This window comes from Hippopotamus amphibius, chromosome 1 (assembly GCF_030028045.1).
Source record: "Hippopotamus amphibius kiboko isolate mHipAmp2 chromosome 1, mHipAmp2.hap2, whole genome shotgun sequence".
NCBI lineage: Eukaryota > Metazoa > Chordata > Mammalia > Artiodactyla > Hippopotamidae > Hippopotamus > Hippopotamus amphibius.
This window is the reverse complement of record NC_080186.1, coordinates 211913973-211933999: the sequence shown is the minus strand read 5'-3', so window position 1 is coordinate 211933999 and position 20027 is coordinate 211913973. Positions and strand designations below refer to the sequence as shown.

At 36.5% G+C, this 20027-nt stretch overlaps 1 protein-coding gene across 10 annotated transcripts in view; it reads left to right on the top strand.

Annotated features, from left to right (window-relative positions):
* Positions 1 to 20027, top strand: part of ATG10 (autophagy related 10) — a 229322-nt gene that overhangs the window by 15442 nt on the left and 193853 nt on the right. For all 10 annotated transcript variants that reach the window (XR_009054400.1, XM_057739998.1, XM_057740023.1 and 7 more), the window contains exon 2: positions 1708 to 1827. Coding sequence is in view for 9 of the 10 variants with exons in the window: in XM_057740023.1 (XP_057596006.1) it covers positions 1708 to 1827 (120 nt within the window). In the remaining variant the exon portion in view is untranslated. The remainder of the gene's footprint in view (positions 1 to 1707; positions 1828 to 20027) is intronic.

Sequence of the window (20027 nt, the reverse complement as noted above, 5' to 3'; positions counted from 1 at the left end):
TTCGTTTGCCAATTTTCTCGTATATGACCAGGGCATTTTCTTTAAGTATGGGTACTTGATTGGAATTCATTGTACATTCTTAATTATACAGAACCTGGAATGCATCCTCTAAATTTCTAGTTTTGGTGTAAAAGAAAGAACTGAAGCCACTTGTGCAGCAGTCTGAGTGCATAATCTTTGATTTGTATGATTTTTTTTCCATTCAGCCAACCTTTTCAGTTGTATTGTCTATAACTAGTTCAATAGTAGTTTGTTTTTTCTTATGAAGACTTACCTTTATAGTCTTTCCAAGTATTTATAGCATTTACATCATAGAAATAACAGTTGTCTTTCTTTTTTACTTACATTTTGTTGGTTTGGTTTGTGTTACATTTAATTAAAGTAGTATTTATCATACATGAATGTGGTTTGTGAACATACACTCAACTGATAGGAGCAGAGATGCTTCATTAGCATGCTGTAGACATTAGTCATTGTTTTACAGAGGGAATAGACACTGTGTCAATTAATCTGGCAAGTTGAATGGAGGTTGGTTAAGAGAGTTTCTACTGTAATTATTGTTACTGGTTATCTCCCTTCATTGCAAAATAAGTTCTTACAAGGCAAAGACTATATATTTTTTTACTTTTGTTTATCTAACCTTTACCTATGTACAGTGCCTACTACTTAGTAGATATTCAATATGTATTTGTTGGATGAATGAACAAATTCTTATATAGGTCATACTAAATTTGAATAGTCAGAACATTGGACTGGGAATCAGCTAGTACAGATTGATCATTGGCCCTGGAGCCAAACTGAGGTTTGAAGTTTTCCTCATTTGTATTCTTGAGTAGATTACTTTCTCTTTTTCATTTGAGGAATGAGGATAACAACAGCCTTTGGGTTGTGTGAGGATTAAGTGGGAATGTGAAGTGTCTAGCATAAGGACCTGACATAGAAAGCAGTTAAGACGTGCTAATGGTCCTGATGATGCTTATCGCTAATGAGGAGAATGTGGGAATTCACTTGGTCCAACTTTTCTCATCAGGAGGCTTGAACTATATAATCTGTGAGTTTCCTTCCAGCTGCTCTATAATTTTCTTTCTGTAAACAATGTTTCATGTTTTAGACAGGTTTATATAACAAATATATGGGTAATCCTTGATTTGTCACATTTGTAGACTCAATAAAGTAGGTAATTAATTAGGTGATCATAACCTTATACCTTGCAAAACAAATACTTTTGGGCTTTAGAACATCATTGGTTAGTGAATTGAACTCTAATAAAGTGTGAAAAACAGCCCAGCTCCACTAATCACTGTCACGCCATCTATATAAGAGCTAAGGTAGGAGATAGAGAAGGAAGTCTGAGGAGGTTGTTTGGAAGCAGTAGCTTAGAAGAAATGACATAATACCAAACTCTTGAAACTAAATTTATGGACAAACTAAACTTTTTGGACCATAGATACAGATTCGTTACAAAGCTAGGTTTGGGATTTTATGTTGATTTGGGGTTTTCTTCCAGATTAAAAAAATGGGGATAGGGTGAGAAAAATGGAAACAAAACACATTTTTCTTTTCTTTTTTTTTCCTGGAATGGCTCTGAGATTATTTTCCAGTGTACATCCCAAATTTTGGTTTGTTTAAAGAAATACATGAATTAGCAGAATTCTTGTCAGTATTCATTACCACAGCTGATGCTAATACTTAGTTTTTATATTTCAGTTATCATTTAGTATGGAAGAAGATGAATTCTTTGGAGAAAAAACATTCCAGCATTATTGTGCAGAATTCATTAAACACTCACAGAAGATAGGCGATGGTTGGGAATGGAGAACTTCGAAGGTAAGAATTTTATTTTCTATTTCATTGTAGGTTTTTTTGTTTTTTTCCCACATAAAACCTCAGTAATTGAAAGTTATATATGAAAGCTAGTTTGATTTAGTAAAAGGCCTAAATTGAATAATGTTTTAAAACAGATGTCCGTTTTATTACTTCAGCTATATATACTCATTATAATTCGGCTAATGAAGTATTATCTAGAAAAGTCTTTAGATGACCTGCTTTAATTTAATAGATAAGAGTGCTTAGCATATTAATTATCTGAATGTAAACAGATGCTTCTGTGGTGCTTCAAACCATTGGTTTACACTATTAATTTTCTTAGGAAACTACTTTTGTGCAGAGAGTGGAAAGAATCCAAAAACCAAACCATAATCAAATAATCACAGATTCTGAAATATTGAGGACTTATTCATTGGGAATTTCTTAGTAATATAAACACATTCTAAAACATTTTTTCTTTTGGGTCTATTCAGTAATAATAATGTAAAAGGTATGTATACTCATTTATTTCCACACATACATTTAGTAAGGTTCTCTGCCAAAAGCTCTTTAAGAATTCCTTGAAATCCGTTTGTTAGAGAATGTGTCTTCTCTATTTTATCTGATTTGTCTTCACATTTTATCTGATTCGTGAAAAAGTGGTGAATCCTGATTCTCTGCTGATTAGCTCCATTTCCTACATGAGATCTGAGAAATGTGAACAGTTTTGAGCTGATTCCTGTGATTCAGAACTAGAGGCCAGGGAAATGCAGGTCTTGATCAGGTCTTGATCAGATCGTCACTGGGGAGAGAGGCCATGATTTCCTCTTGGGTTGTATTGACAGGAAGGCTCATGTGAGGGTTCAGAGGTGTAGAGTCAATTTCTTGTGGTAGATTCCAGCCCTACTCTCTAAGTTAGTGATGGGACAGTTCATAAGCCCTTAAGGCATCTCTTGCTTTAGGATAACATGACCTTACTAGTACCTTTTATTAATTTTGTTCCTGAGTATTTTATATTGTTGTTTGCTATTATGTTTGAATTTTTTTTTTTTTTTGGCTGCGTTTGGTCTTTATTGCTGTGCTCAGGCTTTCCTCTAGTTGTGGTGACAGCAAGCGAGAGCTACTCTTCGTTTCATTGTGTGGTCTTATTGTGGTGGCTTCTCTTTTTGCGGAGCATGGACTCTAGGTGTGCGGGCTTCAGTAGCTGCAGCACATGGGCTCAATAGTTGTGGTGTATGGGCTCAGTTGCTCCAAAGTATGTGGGATCTTCCTGGACCAGGGATCAAACCCTGGTCCCCTGCATTGGCAAGCGAATTCTTAACCACTGCACCACCAGGGAAGTCCTATGTTTGAATTTTTATTCATCTTATTTCTTTTATGATTATTATTGACATATAAAAGAAGTGTTAATTTCTGTATATTAACTTTGTAACCATTTAGTCATCTTAATGAATTCTTTTAGTTTTCATAATTTTTTCAGTGATTTCTCTTGTCTCTTCTCGGTAGAGTGAGGTTATCTGCAAATGAGGAGGTTGTTGTTGCCTTCTTTGTGATATTTCCCCTATCATTTTATGAATTGAGTAGAAAAATGTTAATAGTAATAACAGCTCTCTTTGTCTTCTTCCTGACTTTAATATTAATGCTCTGATATATAATAATTAAAATATTGGTTGTTTATTCATTGAATAAGAATAGATTTCTGACCCCTGTTGTCCTGTAATAATTTGCGTTACTATCCTTTGTGAACTTTCCCTTTTCACCAGGATCAAAAAAAAAAAAAAAGAATTTTTCTTTTATCTTAAATTGGAGGCAGGATAATAGAGATTCCTGTTACCATTTCAGTGACCTACCACAGTGGGGGAGGGGAAAGCTAGGGAGGGAGTTGGGACTCTGTGTGTGTGTGTGTGTGTGTGTGTGTGTGTGTTTTGGGGGACTCTGGGGAAGATCTCCAGGAGGGAAGTTTTATGTCAGAAGTTTCTTCACTGAATTTGTTGAAACTAGTGCCCTAAGAACCAGTTTCCAGGATTTGTTTTTCTTCTTGGCCCAACCTCTACTTCAGGGATGGGTATGGCTAAGTCTAGTTTCTTGTTTGCTGCCACTTCCTGCCGAGTTAGAAAAGTTCGCTACCCTTTGGAGTGAGAATTTCACCTTTAATTAAGCACTGTTCTCTTTAATGTGGGGGTGAGCCTACAGATAATATCAAAACAAAATGAAACATTAATCAGAGAAAATCTTTATAGCCTTAGGGTAAGGACGGCAAACTCAAAAGTCTGTGAAGACCCGGTAGGGTAATCTAAGTGGGTCAAGCTGCCAGGAACAAGAGAATATGCACACTGAGTCTTGGGGCCTGTGGCTGACCAGAATGCTTGGCCTGAGGCCAGGTTGGAAGCATGGGCCCAGGGGTTTACCAGATCTTCCGTAATATGTGGGCTCTGTGTGGTCAGTGGGTGACTTCTGGGGTCTGCATGGTGTTGACCGTGGTTTCTCACCCAGCCCGGCCTCAGTGCATGCTGTTGATCTGAATTAGGAAAAGGGGCTCCAGCAAGGAGAGCCCTCTATTCTGTATTTTGGAATCTTAATATTTTTGCTACTTAATTTCTGCAGTCCTGTAGCTTGTTTAAGAAGGAAATTGTGAATCAGTGACTTGTTTATTTCCTTTAAACCTGCCATCTGTATTGCATCTCAGGCTTTGTGGGACTGTTTGGAGATAATACTTAGACTCTTCTTTTATTTTATAGCCTCCAGAAATTAATTTTTATATTAAAAATACTTGTATTTATATATAATTGACAAACAATAAACTGCACGTATTTATTTTTTATTAATTTAATTTTAATTTTATTTCATCTTAATTTTATGAAATTAAGAAAATTCCCTTTGATATGGAGTTTTTTATATATTTATTGGATTATAATTGCTTTATAATGTTGTGTTAGTTTCTGCTGCACAACAGAGTGAATCAGCTATATGTATACATATATCCCTTCCCTCCTTGAGCATCCCACCCCTCTAGGTCATCACAAAGCACCAAGCTAATTTCCCTGCGCTCTACAGCAGCTTCCCACTAGCTATGTATTTTACACATGGTAGTGTATATCTGTCAGTGCTACTCTCTCAATTCATCCCAGCCTCCCCTTCCCCCCATGTGTCCACAAGTCCATTTTCTATGTCTTCGTCTCTATTCCTGCCCTGCCACTAGGTTCATCAGTACCATTTTTCTAGATTCCATGTGTATGCATTAATATATGGTATTTGTTTTTCTCTTTCTGACTTATATCATTCTATATGACAGTTTCTAGGTCCATCCATGTCTCTACAAATGACTCAATTTTGTTCCTTTTTATGGCTGAGTAATATGCCATTGTATACATGTGCCACATCTTCTTTATCCATTCCTCTGTCGATGGACATTTAGGTTGCTTCCATGTCCTGGCTATTGTAAGTAAAAACTGCACATATTTAAAGTGTATAATTTGATATGTTTTGACATATGTACTGACCTTGAAACTTCATTATAATCATGAAAGTGAAAATATCCATCATCCCTGAAAGTTTCCTTATACGACTTTTTAACACATCTCTCTACCCTTTCTTGTCCCTTTTTTTTAAAAAGAACTTTATTTATCCCTATATATAGAGTCTCCTTTAAAGAGTGTATATATTCTCACTCATGCCTTCAGGTTTGTTCATAAGTCACTTTGGTACCACCCATTTTATTTTTTAATTTTAAATAATTGTGACAGTATTTATTTATTTATTTATTTATTTATTTATTTATTTATTTATTTTTGAACTTTAAATTTTATTTATTTATTTATTATTTTTTTGGGGGTACACCAAGTTCAATCATCTGATTCTTTTTTGGTTTTTTGTTTTATTTATTTTTTATTTTTTTGGGGGTACACCAGGTTCAATCATCTGTTTTTATACACATATCCCCATATTCCCTCCCTTCCTTGACTCCCCCCCCTCGAGTCCCCTCCACCCTCCCCGCCCCAGTCCTCTAAGGCATCTTCCATCCTCGAGTTGGACTCCCTTTGTTATACAACAACTTCCCACTGACTATTTTACAGTTGGTAGTATATATATGTCTGTGCTACTCTCTCGCTTCGTCTCAGTTTCCCCTTCACCCCCCGCCCCCTCCCATACCTCGAGTTCTCCAGTTCATTCTCTGTATCTGCCTCCTTGTTCTTGTCACTGAGTTCATCAGTACCATTTTTAGATTCCGTATATGTGAGTTAGCATACAATATTTGTCCTTCTCTTTCTGACTTGCTTCACTCTGTATGACAGATTGTAGTTCTATCCACCTCATTACATATAGCTCCATCTCATCCCCTTTTATAGCTGAGTAGTATTCCATTGTATGTATATGCCACATCTTCTGTATCCATTCATTTGTTGATGGGCATTTCGGTTGCTTCCATGTCCTGGCTATTGTGAATAGTGCTGCAATGAACATTATGGTACAAGTTTCTTTTGGGATTATGGTTTTCTTTGGGTATATGCCCAGGAGTGGGATTACTGGATCATATGGTAGTTCTATTTGTAGTTTTTGAAGGAACCTCCAAATTGTTTTCCATAGTGGCTGTACCAACTTACAGTCCCACCAACAGTGCAGGAGAGTTCCCTTTTCTCCACACCCTCTCCAACATTTGTGGTTTCCAGACTTTGTGATGATGGCCATTCTGATTGGTGTGAGGTGATACCTCATTGTGACTTTGACTTGCATTTCTCTGATGATGAGTGATGTTGAGCATCTTTTCATGTGTTTGTTGGCCATCTGTATGTCTTCTTTGGAGAAATGAATTGTGACAGTATTTAGAGAATTGGTATAATCCAACTTTTTAGATAAGGCAAAACATCATTTTTCCTGCAAGTTGTTGAGAAAAGCAGTGTGAATTAATGAAACATGTAAATAATTTAAAAGTTTTAAAAGAAAGAAATTTCTTAAAATAGTCAAAAGAGTCCTAATTTTTTTATCTGGAGGTGTGCAGATTAAGAATACTTCTAAATCAATATTTTTCAGTGGGGCTTAGTTCTGTTGGCATCTGGGCAGGACAGTTTTTCTTGTTCTCCTACCCACAACATCTCCAAGACCTTCAGAAAGGCCATATACTCTTGTTGAGAGCCATTGTTTAACATGATGGTTTGTCAGATATTAAAGATAGTGGTTAAGAGCATGGGCTTCAGAGTTAGGTAGACCTCAGTACAAATCCTTGCTCTACCATTTGCTAGCTGGATTTTAGACAAATTACTTAATGTCTCCAAACTTCATTTTATTTATCTATAAAATAGGAATAACAATAATACCCACCTAACATGGTTGTTGTATAAATTAAACGAGATTTGCATTCAAAAAGTTTAGCAGTTTCTGGCATGTGGACAGTTATGTTATGGTTATAGTTTTTAATTGGTTGTTTCAGCATCTTTTGTTATAGAAATAATGCTATAAATGAAAATTTTATAAAAATCTATTAGCACCAAATATACCATAATGGTCCATAGCGTATTATTCTGAATTCTCTATAATAAGAAAGAGGATTAGAAGAGGTAAATAACAATGAATGCAATTGTTTGAAACACATTATCGGGTTACCTTGTTTTATTGTACTTTGTAGATATTGCATGTTTTACAAATTGCAGATTTGTGGCAACCCTGCATGGGGAAGTCTATTAGTGTCACATTTCCAATAGCATTTGCTCACTTCGTGTCTCTGTGTCACATTTTGATAATTCTCACAACATTTCAAACTTTTTCATTATTGTATTTGTTGTGGTGATCTGTGATCAGTGATCTTTGAGGTTAGTATTGTGATTGTTTTGGCGTGCCAGGAACCCTGCCCATTAGGACAGTGAACTTAATGTGTGTGTTCTGACTGCTCCACCGACTGGCCATTGCCCCATCTCTGTCTCTCTCCTCAGGCCTCTCTATTCCCTGAGACACAGCAATATTGAAATTAGGCCAATTAATAACCCTATAATGGCCTCTAAGTGTTCAAATGAAAGTAAGTGTTGCCTGTCCCTCACTTTAAATTGGAAACTGGAAATGATTAAACTTAGTGAGGAAGACATGTCAAAGCTGAGACAGATCAAAACCTAAGCCTCTTGCACCAAACAGTTAGCCAAGTTGTGGATGCAAAGGAGAAGCTCTTGAAGGAAATAAATGTGCTACTCCAGTGAGTACATGAACGTTAAGAAAGTGAAACAGCCTTATTGCTGGTAAGGAGAAAGCTTTAGTGGTTGGGATGGAGGATCAAACCATCTACAACTTCCCATAAGCCAAAACCTAATCCAGAGCTAAGCCCTGACTTTTCAATTCTATGAAGGCTGAAAAAGGTGAGGAAGTTGCAGAAGAAGAGTTTGAAACTAGACTTTGGCTCATGAGGTTTCAGGAAAGAAACTATCTCCATAACATAAAAGTGCAAGGTGAAGCAGCAAGTGCTGAATGTAGAAGCTGCAGCAAGTTATCCAGAATATCTAGCTAAGATCTTAATAGCAAGTTATCCAGAATATCTAGCTAAGATCTTAATAGCAAGTTATCCAGAATATCTAGCTAAGATCTTAATAAAGGTGCCTACACTAAACAAAGTTTCAGTGTAGACAAAACAGCCTGCTATTGGAAGAAGATGCCATGTTGGACTTTCATAGCTAGAGAGGAGAAGTCAATGCCTGGCTTTAAAGCTTCAAAGGGCAGACAGGCTGACTCTCTTGTTAGGGGCTAATGCAGCTGGTGACTTTAAGTTGAAGCCAATGCCCATTTATCATTCTGAAACTCTTAGAGTCCTTTAAGTTATGCTAAATCTGCTCTGCCTATGTTCTATAAATGGAGCAAAAAAGCCTGGATGACAGCACATCTATTTATAATGTAGTTTACTGAATATATTAAGCCCACTGTTGAGATATACTGTTCAGAAACAAAGATTTATTTCAAAATAGTACTGGTCATTGACAATGAACCAGTCACCCAAGAGCTCTGATGGAGATGTACAAGATTAATATTGTTTTCATGCTTACTGACAAGACATCCATTCTGCAGCCCATGGATCAAGGAGTAATTTTGACTTTTATTTATTTATTTATTTATGTATGTATTTATTTATTTATTTAATTGTCTGCACTGGGTCTTTGTTGCTGCACGCAGGCTTTCTCTAGCTGTGGCAAGTGGGGAGGGGATACTCTTTGTTGTGATATGTGGGGCTTCTCATTGTGGTGGCTTCTCTTGTTGCGGAGCACAGGCTGTAGGTACATGCCTTCAGTAGTTGTGGCACATGGGCTCAATAGTTGTGGCTTGTGGGCTCTAGAGTGTAGTCTCAGTGGTTGTGGTGCACCGGCTTAGTTGCTGCACGGCATGTGGGATCTTCCCGGACCAGGGATCGAACCTGTGTCCCCTGCATTGGCAGGCAGATTCTTAACCACTGTGCCACCAGGGAAGTCCCAATTTTGACTTTCAAGTCTCATTTTGTAAGAAATACATTTCAAAAGGCTATAGCTGCCAAAGATAATGATTTCTCAGGTGGATCTGAGCAAAGTCAATTGAAAGCCTAAGCCTCCTGGAAAGGATTCACCGTTCTAGGTGCCATTAAGAATACTTGTGATTCACGGGAAGAAATCAAAATGTGGACATTAACAGGAGTTTGGAAGAAGTTGATTCCAATCCTCTTGGATGACTTTGAGGGGTTCAAGACTTCAGTGGAGGAAGTCACTGAACATATGGTAGAAATAGCAAGAGAACTAGTATTAGAAGTGGAGCCTGAAGATGTGACTGACTTACTGCAATCTCATGATAAAACTTGAACAGATGAAGAGTTGTTTCTTTTCTTTTTTTTTTTTTTTTCTTCTGATCATTTTATTTTTTATTTTTATTTTTTTATTTTATTTTTTTGGGGGTACACCAGGTTCAATCAACTGTTTTTATACACATATCCCCATATTCCCTCCCTTCCTTGACGCCCCCACCTTGAGTCCCCCCCACCCTCCCTGCCCCAGTCCTCCAAGGCATCTTCCATCCTCGAGTTGGACTCCCTTTGTTATACAACAACTTCCCACTGACTATTTTACAGTTGGTAGTATATATATGTCTGTGCTACTCTCTCGCTTCCTCCCAGCTTCCCCTTCACCCCCCGCCCCCTCCCATACCTCGAGTTCTCCAGTCCATTCTCTGTATCTGCCTCCTTGTTCTTGTCACTGAGTTCATCAGTACCATTTTTAGATTCCGTATATGTGAGTTAGCATACAATATTTGTCCTTCTCTTTCTGACTTACTTCACTATGTATGACAGATTGTAGTTCTATCCACCTCATTACATATAGCTCCATCTCATCCCTTTTTATAGCTGAGTAATATTCCATTGTATATATATGCCACATCTTCTGTATCCATTCATCTGTTGATGGGCATTTAGGTTGCCTCCATGTCCTGGCTATTGTAAAGAGTGCTGCAATGAACATTATGGTACAAGTTTCTTTTGGGATTATGGTTTTCTTTGGGTATATGCCCAGGAGTGGGATGACTGGATCATATGGTAGTTCTATTTGTAGTTTTTGAAGGAACCTCCAAATTGTTTTCCATAGTGGCTGTACCAACTTACAGTCCCACCAACAGTGCAGGAGAGTTCCCTTTTCTCCACACCCTCTCCAACATTTGTTGTTTCCAGACTTTGTGATGATGGCCATTCTGATTGGTGTGAGGTGATACCTCATTGTGGCTTTGACTTGCATTTCTCTGATGATGAGTGATGTTGAGCATCTTTTCATGTGTTTGTTGGCCATCTGTATGTCTTCTTTGGAGAAATGTCTATTTAGGTCTTCTGCCCATTTGTGGATTGGGTTATTTGCTTTTTTGGTATGAAGCTGCATGAGCTGCTTGTATATTTTGGAGGTTAATCCTTTGTCCGTTGTTTCATAGGCAATTATTTTTTCCCATTCTGAGGGTTGCCTTTTAGTCTTGTTTATGGTTTCTTTTGCTGTGCAAAAGCTTTTAAGTTTCATGAGGTCCCATTCGTTTATTCTTGATTTTATTTCCATGATTCTAGGAGGTGGGTCAAAAAGGATGTTGCTTTGATGGATGTCAAAGAGTGTTCTGCCTATGTTTTCCTCTAGGAGTTTGATAGTGTCTGGCCTTACATGTAGGTCTTTAATCCATTTGGAGTTGATTTTTGTGTATGGTGTTAGGAAGTGTTCTAATTTCATTCTTTGACATGTTGCTGTCCAATTTTCCCAGCACCACTTATTGAAGAGGCTGTCTATTTTCCATTGTATACTCGTGCCTCCTTTGTCAAAGATAAGGTGCCCATATGTGTTTGGGCTTACTTCTGAGTTCTCTATTCTATTCCATTGATCTTCCTTTCTATTTTTGTGCCAGTACCATACTGTCTTGATCACTATGGCCTTGTAGTATAGTTTGAAGTCAGGAAGGCTGATTCCACCAACTCCATTTTTCCTTCTCAAGATTGCTTTGGCTATTCGGGGTCTTTTGCGTTTCCATACAAATCGTAAGATTTCTTGCTCTAGTTCTGTGAAAAATGCCGAAGAGTTGTTTCTTATGGATGAGCAAAGAAAGTGGTTTCTTGAGATGGAATCTACTCCTGGTGAAGATGCTGTGAAGAACTGACAACAAAGGATTTAGAATATGACATAAACTTAGTTGATAAAGCAGTAGCAGGGTTTGAGAGGACTGACTCCAGTTTAGAAACAAATTCAGCATTGGTAAAATGCTATCAAACAGCATTGCATGCTACAGAGAAATCGTTGGTGAAACAGTCAATCGATATGGCAAACTTCATTGTTGTCTTATTTTAAGAAATTGCCACAGCCATTTCAGCCTTCAGCAACCACCACCTTGATGAGTCAGCAGCCATCAATGTCAAGGCAAGATAGTCCACCAGCAAAATAATTATGACTCGCTGAAGGCTCAGATGATGGTGGTTAGCATTTTTTAGCAATGAAGTATTGTTTGTTCATACATTTTAGATCTAATGCTATTGCACATTTAATAGTCTATAGCGTGGTGTAAATACAACATTTATATGCAAAAAATTTGTGTGACTCACTGTATTGTGGTATTTGCTTTATTGTGGTGGTCTGAAACCTAGCCCTCTATATCTTCGTTGTATACATGTATATATCTTAAAAACCCATGAGCCCATAATGTTAGAGAAGGAGGGAAAGAGGAAGCAGGCAGGGGAGAAAGAGAGTGAGACAGAAAGAGAGAGAGAGAATGAGAACAGACCGAAAATCTAACTCACTGAACACATTGGTAGTATCTAGGACATCAACTCCTTGATCTGAAAATTGTTAGTCAAAAGGAAAGAAATAAGCATTTATCCTGTCTTTCCTGTATGAACTATATTTCGTGGTAACTAAATAGCCTAATTTGATAAGGGAAGGTTTTTTTTTTTCCCTGAGAATTCCATCCAATTAAACATAGGAAGGATGATAGAAAATCATCACTTTTCAATCTCTCATGAAATGAATTAGTCAACAATAATCAGTAGATAAAAATATTAGATGAAAAGTTGATGTGGAATTTACAAAAGAGGGATTGAGCTATCATTACCTGAATCTAGCAATCAATCTTAGCATTACTAAAAATAGGATATCCAGATGTTATGTACTTTCTGAAGTTTTATAACCTGAATCACAGAGCACAGTTGATGAAATAGTCTTGCCCCCAAAGATGAACCTGAATAGAACCAATTAAGGAAGTCAAATGATAGAGGACCAAGTTAATTGACACCACAGGTAGCAAGTAGAAAAATCTGGAAATCTAAAGGACAACTGACCCAGTTTCCTTAAAAAGTTAATGGTAGTAGGACAAAGAGGTGAGGAGAAGGACTGCATTTCTCACTATTTAGAATTAAGGACCTGTTTTTTTGTTTTGTTTTTTGTTTTTTGGTTTTTTTTATTTTTTGGTTTTGTTTTAAAAATATGCTTGGGGCAGCGACCAGTAAGTCATCTCAGTGAGCAAAACAAGTGTGTAGCTCAGGTCATGTGAAATTCATCATGGGAGGGTGAGAATACCAGCCTGGTGTGTTGACAATGCCAACTTGCTATAAAAGTTTCTAAGTCCTCACTTTCTTTTTCTGAATTTATCTTATTGACCCATAACAAAGAGTTTGCAGACTGAGAACAGTTTTTGGACTGGTAATTTACAGTTAGTTCTTGAGTTGGCATCAGTTCAGACCACCCTTTGAGTAGCACTACTCTAAATTAATAGAAATTCAAGAGACATAGCCTAATGTAATGTGTGAACCTTCTTTAACTTGAACGAATCAGCTGTAAAAGGACATTTTCTGAGAAATGTCGGGGATATTTGATTATGGACTAAAGCATAAAATTATACTAATGAGGTTAGCAAAGAAAAAACACACCAGGGATAGATGAAGCAAATGTGTCAAAATCATGACATGTACTGAATATGAATAATGTGTATATAGGTTTGATTTTGGTACTGTTCTCTCTGCTTTTATGTATATTACATATATTGTTCCTTTTCTTCAGTGTCATCACAATTTATTCTTTACCCTAAACTTTATTCATAATTACAGATGTTCTTATCCTTGTCTTATATTCAGACCCTTTCTGGGAATTTGTGCTGTTTAAAACTTCAATGCATAATAAGAAAAAAAAATCAAATTATATGCTTTAAATATATGCAGTTTATTGTATATCAATTGTATCTCAATAAAAGTTTTTTTAAAAAAAACAAAACTTCAGTGCAACTTGCCTTCTAAAATTTGTTCTTTTGTTTTTTGTTTTTACTTGCTGGATATGAGTAAATTAGTTCTTTGACTTCACTTTCTACAGGTTATTGATAAAATAATTTCCCATATGTTTTCAATATTCTTACTTTTATATAGCAAAAACAGGAAAAGAGGCCATTCAGTTACTGAAAACAAAGTATTCTACTAATCTTGAGATTAGATTTTATACAGTTAACAGTAGATTGTTTTGTATGTTATTTTTTTTTAAATTTTTTAAAATTGAAGTATAGTTGATTTACTTTCATTTAAAATGTTTGCCAAAGAATTGTTTTTACTTTATTTTATTTTATTTTTTTAAATTAAATTAATTTATTTATTTTGGCCGTGCTGCACAGCATATGGGATCTTCCCTGACAGGGATTTAACCCATGGCCCCTGCAGTGGAAGCACAGACTCTTAACCATTGGACCACCAGGGAAGTCAGGTTATTCTTAAAGAAGAATTAAAAGGCCTTTGCTCCCCTGCCTGCGCCCCACAATGAATGCCTGTCTCTGCAGTTAAACATACTGGATTGTATTTTGAAATTTCATAGCAACACACTAGAAATATTTTGATTATTTCCATGATAGCTTAGGAACTGTTTATTGAAAGGGCTTATTTCCTAATTTATGTAGAGTAAAATTTTGAATTTTATTTTATTCTTAGAAATTAAAAAAATTTAAATTTCTTTTTGATTCCTGATTTTTAATTCCTTTTTAATTCCTTTCTTTCAATAGTATTTCTTTCTGATTAATTCACATTGATTTTCTTAAAACCCTTCACCATTATCCTAATTACATCAAATTCATATTTTTAAAATAGATTCTAAAATATTTCCATATTTTACTTTATTCCATCTTTTAACACTATCTTGTTAGAAAACCCACCCCACCCTTCCCATCAATCCTGCTGCCCTGCTAAATTTCATACCTTGTTTATTTGCATAGCTATCTTTATTTTTAATATCTTATTATGAAAAATTTTAGGCATACAAAAGCAAAGAGAATAGTATAATGCATTCCCATGTACCTAACAGTTAGCTCCCATGGTTATCAACTCACAGCCAGGAGCATACTGTTTTAAAGCAAATATCATAAAGTGACATGATATATCTCAATTTAGTTAAGTTGACTTTCTTTTTTCCCTCCCCCCATATGTCTTAAAATTATGGATTCTTCAAGTGCACTCTAAGTTTATCATTAATATTAAAATTAATGAATGAACTCAGAAAAAGACTCTAGAGACATAAAATATTATTTCTACAAATTTTTATTTATTTTAAAAATTATGGTAGAATACATATACATAACATAAAATTTATCATCTTAACCATTTTTAAGTGTATAGTTCAGTAGCCTTAAGTACATTTACATTGTTGTGCAACCAAGTTCCAGAACTCTTTTTATCTTGCAGAATTGAAACTATATACCCATTAAACACTAACTCCTCATTCCTGCCTCCCTCAGCCCCTGGCAACTACCCCTCTACTTGCTATAAATTTGACTACCCTGAGTATTTCATATAAGGGGAATCATGTAGTATTTATCCTTTTGTGACTGGCTTATTTCACTTAGCATGATGTCTTTGAAGTTTACCCATTATTTCTACAACTTTTGAGTTAGGGTTTTATTAAGTAGAGAACTGAACAGAGAATTGGAGGTGAATTTCTGTTAGATGATGACATCTTGAATTACATAGCCTTATTTTGTTAATAGATTTCATTTCTTTTATTTTAAAGCACAACAGTATTAAAGAGGGTTAAAAATGCTTTCCATGTGTGTTTAATAAGACTAGTTTTTCACCATGTCTCCAATTTGCTGATATTATATAAATCCAACTGGATGTTTCTATCAGAAACATAATCAGATTGAGAGTAAATAATGGAATTAATATCTTAAATACAGTTATTTTACTTTGCTTACCACTTTTTTGGTGTTTATACATTAAGTTGTTGGAAGTAAAGATTTTTATTTTAAAGGTGAAATATTAACTATCCTCTTACACTTTTTGATCTCTATGTACACAATATCATTAGATTCTTTGCTAAAATTTAGTGACGATTTTAAGTTTTAAGAAGAGAATAGACATTTCCCACAAGTTTCTAAAGTATAATATTGCTTTATGTGAGTAACAAATAAATACATTTGTTGTTTTGAAATAATTTTGCTTAACTTTTATTCTTCTTCCACCAGCTTATTAAAAACATTTTATATATCCCTGTGAGCATGTTATTGCTGTTAGTTTTAATGTAATGCTTTTTTTGTTTAAGTCATCTACTGTGAGTTAATGAAATATCATTTCTGGCCCCAAATGTCACTAGATAAAGATTAAATATATTGCATTCACATAGTCTCTTGATTAGACTAAAGTGGAATTTTTTTTGGTTTTATCTTTGGAGATTAGGAGAAAAATGCACTTGGAACAGCATGCTGTGTTTTTGTAACAAACACTGACTCATAGTCAGTTACACTAGATTTTTCATTCATAATTTATTGTGTGTTATGATATGATCTGTCACTTAAGCATATGCAAATCTTAAGCAATCATTTCAAGACGAACAGGTTGTATCACTTGTGAATTAAATATTTTTGAACACCATTTTTAAAGATTATCAAGAGTATCAGAGAAAGGAAAGCTGTAATATTCAATTGAATTTAAACAGTGATAGTAATTGTGCACATTTAACAATTAAAAGCACATTCTTGGCTAGCAGTGATGTTTGGGTTCATTGGGCATGCTGGCAGTCTGTATTTCAAAAAGCCTCCTAGAATTAACACTGGCAAGATTATCAAGCCCAGGATCTGACCCTCAGATTCAGAGAGAATGGAATGGAGCTGTCTCTCGAAGAGGGATTCACATCAATCAATGTCAAATTACACATACACACACACACACACACACATATGTATTTATATCCTTATATATATATATATCTCAGGATCTAATTTATTAATTTGTACTGAATAGAATTGTCAAATGAACTGGAATCCTCCTGTCATTGTGATGATTCATTTGGTTTTGAAAGTGGGCAAATCACAATTGCATGAACACAAAATGAGTACATATTCTCATGTGTAGTTGTGCGAATGAAATATTTAGTGGTATAATCTAAGAGTGGCATCATACATCTTACTCTGCAGTAGGGATAATCTTTTTGAGTCAAGATTGTTTAAAGTATTTGTATGTTGTGCAGCGGCTTCCCGCTAGCTATCTGTTTTACATTTGGTAGTATATATATGTCAATGCTACTCTCTCGCTTCAGCTGCTGCATAACACAGGGAGATCAACTTGATGATTGGTGATGACCTAGAGGGGTGGAATAGGGAGGGTGGGAGGGAGGCTCAAGAGGGAGGGGATATGGGGATATATGTATAAATACAGCCTATTCACTTTGTTGTACAATGGAAACTGGCACAATAGTGTAAAGCAATTATACTTCAATAAAGGTATGAAAAAAATAAAGTATTGATATGTAGGGTAAGAATCTCTTTCTTGAACAGCGTAGTGGGCAGTGTCAATATTTCCCCCACTGATCTCATTTTTTAGAAAAAGCCTTAATAACTGACCAATCTCTTTTGGTTGCCATTTGATTATAGTCAAAACTTGCAGACTGGGGAGCTATTCTTTCTCTTTAGGATAATTTGTCCATCTGCTCTGATCTATTATGAGTTAATTTCATGCTTGAACTTGAAGAATGCTTATTTCCAAAGCCTTGTATTAGGTCTCCAATTACAGATAATATTACCCTGATCTTGAATGTTCGTGGAAATAGAAAAAAAAATCATAAAAGAATCACATTACCCTAATACAATTGTGGTTGTTTTGGTGAATTTCCTTCATGTGTAGGCTTTCATTTTTAGGTTCTCTTAAACACATGTTGCTGTATTTCCCAATTGGAATTTTTTTTTTTTAATAAATTTATTTATTTATTTATTTATTTTATTGGCTGTGTTGGGTCTTTTTTCGTTGTGCACAGGCTTTCTTTAGTTGTGGTGAGCAGGGGCTATTCTTCGTTGTGGTGCATGGGCTCCTCATTGCCATGGCTTCTCTTATTGTGGAGCACGGGCTCTAGGTGCATGAGCTTCAGTAGTTGCAGCACATGGGCTCAATAGTTGTGGCTCACGGGCTCTAAAGCACAGGCTCAATAGTTGTGGCACACGGGCTTTGTTGCTCCGTGGCATGTGGGATCTTCCTGGAGCAGGGATCGAACCCGTGTCCCCTACATTGGCAGGCTGATTCTCAACCACTGCGCCACCTAGGAAGCCCTCCCAATTGGAATTTTAATGGTTGTTCTTTTAAGTTTAAAATATTGGAGTGAGATTACATATCTACAACATTGTCTTCCCTTTTAGGAACAGAATAGGTGTTCACTTTAAAGAGTGATTCTGCTGGGTATATTTTGTAACTTGTTACCTAAATGAACTGTCTTATGACTTCTAGTGCTTTTAAAAATAATTATTTGGTGCTTTCTATGTCGTCTGACATAGCAAAATATGGTTTCTTTTCCAATATTTATGCCTTCATTTTGGTCATATTGTTTTAGTGACAATTTCCAGAACTAATTGTGTGCTATAGCAGCAATCACATGCATTCTTGCTTTACAGCATCCTTTTTTTCAGGCTCACAACACTTTGTAAGTATATAGGGCAGTCTTATTTTCTTCATTTTTTTTCAAGAAAACTTGAATAAATGAATAAACTTTGGCACCAAGATAACAGTTGACTTGCCCAAGTTTGAGCTATGATTGGAGCAAGAACCGAGGTCTTTGGACTACTGCAGTCCCGTATTTCCATACATTACTTATCTTTTTCTAAATACTAGCCTTTATACAGAGTTTAATCACATAAGTGATCTCACAGATTAGAGTTCAGTAACCTCAAGCTCCACATGATCAAAATTGAGTTCATCATCTTGCAACCTCCTATCAATTGAATTATTTGTTTTAGTAGATGGGTCTACCATCCTTCTGGCTCAGGCCATAAACCTGAAGGCTTTTACATTCCTCTGTCTCCTCGATACCTAGACCTGATGGATCATTATATTAGTTTATTCCACATTTAGGAATCTCTCACATTGGCTTAGCCCTGCCCCCTCTGCCCTCCTTTCCCTTTGCCACTGTCTTGGCTCAGGCCATTGTTTGTGCTTTCTGTCTCTGATCTTGCACTCTGCCAACCTGACTTCCACTCTGTCAAAGTGATCTTATAAAACACAATTCCAATCCATTACTCCCTGTTTAAAATCCTTTAGTGATTCTCCGTTATTTCAGAATATAGTTCAGGCTCCTTAGCTAAGCATACACAGTTCATGTCTAAAAACGATGTACTCTTTTGAGTCCAGCTTTGTTTGTTCAACATTCATTTATGTGTAACTTTATGGTTAGTGATTGATCAGAGGTTATGCTTAGACACCTGAGCATGATGGATGGAGTAAGACTGCCACCCTTCCCAAAGGATCTGTATGTGGATTGGGGAGCACATTCAAAGTTCAGGCAGTTCTATCCACCTCATTACGTATAGCTCCATCTCATCCCTTTTTATAGCTGAGTAATATTCCATTGTATATATATATGCCATATCTTCTGTATCCATTCATTTGTTGATGGGCATTTAGGTTGCTTCCATGTCCTGGCTATTCTCTGTCATACATAGTGAAGTAAGTCAGAAAGAGAAGGACAAATATTGTATGCTAACTCACATATACGGAATCTAAAAATGGTACTGATGAACTCAGTGACAAGAACAAGGATGCAGATACAGAGAATGGACTGGAGAACTCGAGGTATGGGAGGGGGCGGGGGGTGAAGGGGAAACTGAGACGAAGCGAGAGAGTAGCACAGACATATGTATACTACCAACTGTAAAATAGTCAGTGGGAAGTTGTTGTATAACAAAGGGAGCCCAACTTGAGGATGGAAGATGCCTTAGAGGACTGGGGCGGGGAGGGTGGGGGGGACTCGGCGGGGGGGAGTCGGGGAAGGGAGGGAATGCGGGGATATGTGTATAAAAACAGATGATTGAACCTGGTGTACCCCCCCAAAAAAAATAAAAAAAAAAATAAAAAAAAAAGTTCAGGCAGATTTATACTCTGGCCTACCTTCTAGTTTCTCCCATGTCCTCTGTTCATGTGAGCAGCCCCACCATCAGCCCAATACTTGAGGACAGTGTGGTTTTCTTGAGGCATGTGGGTGGGAGGCAGCTAGGGTTGTTTGTAGTGTTCAGGTCCCTCTGTGGTCTCTCATTTCCAGAATCTACCTGTTACCTTTATGGTTTTGTTAGGAGGTTGCTTGTCCCAACTGGAATGGCTACCTCAGACTTGCTCCTGAGATTGCTACTTTTGCTGGTGATACTGCTGGACTGCATATTTTGATCTTTGGCTCCAGATCAATTGAGCTTCTCTGGCCTTGCAGCTGTCCTAGCCTATGGTCCAGGCAGAACCCTCACCCTGACCATCTGACCACAGGGGAGGAATGGCAGCAGCC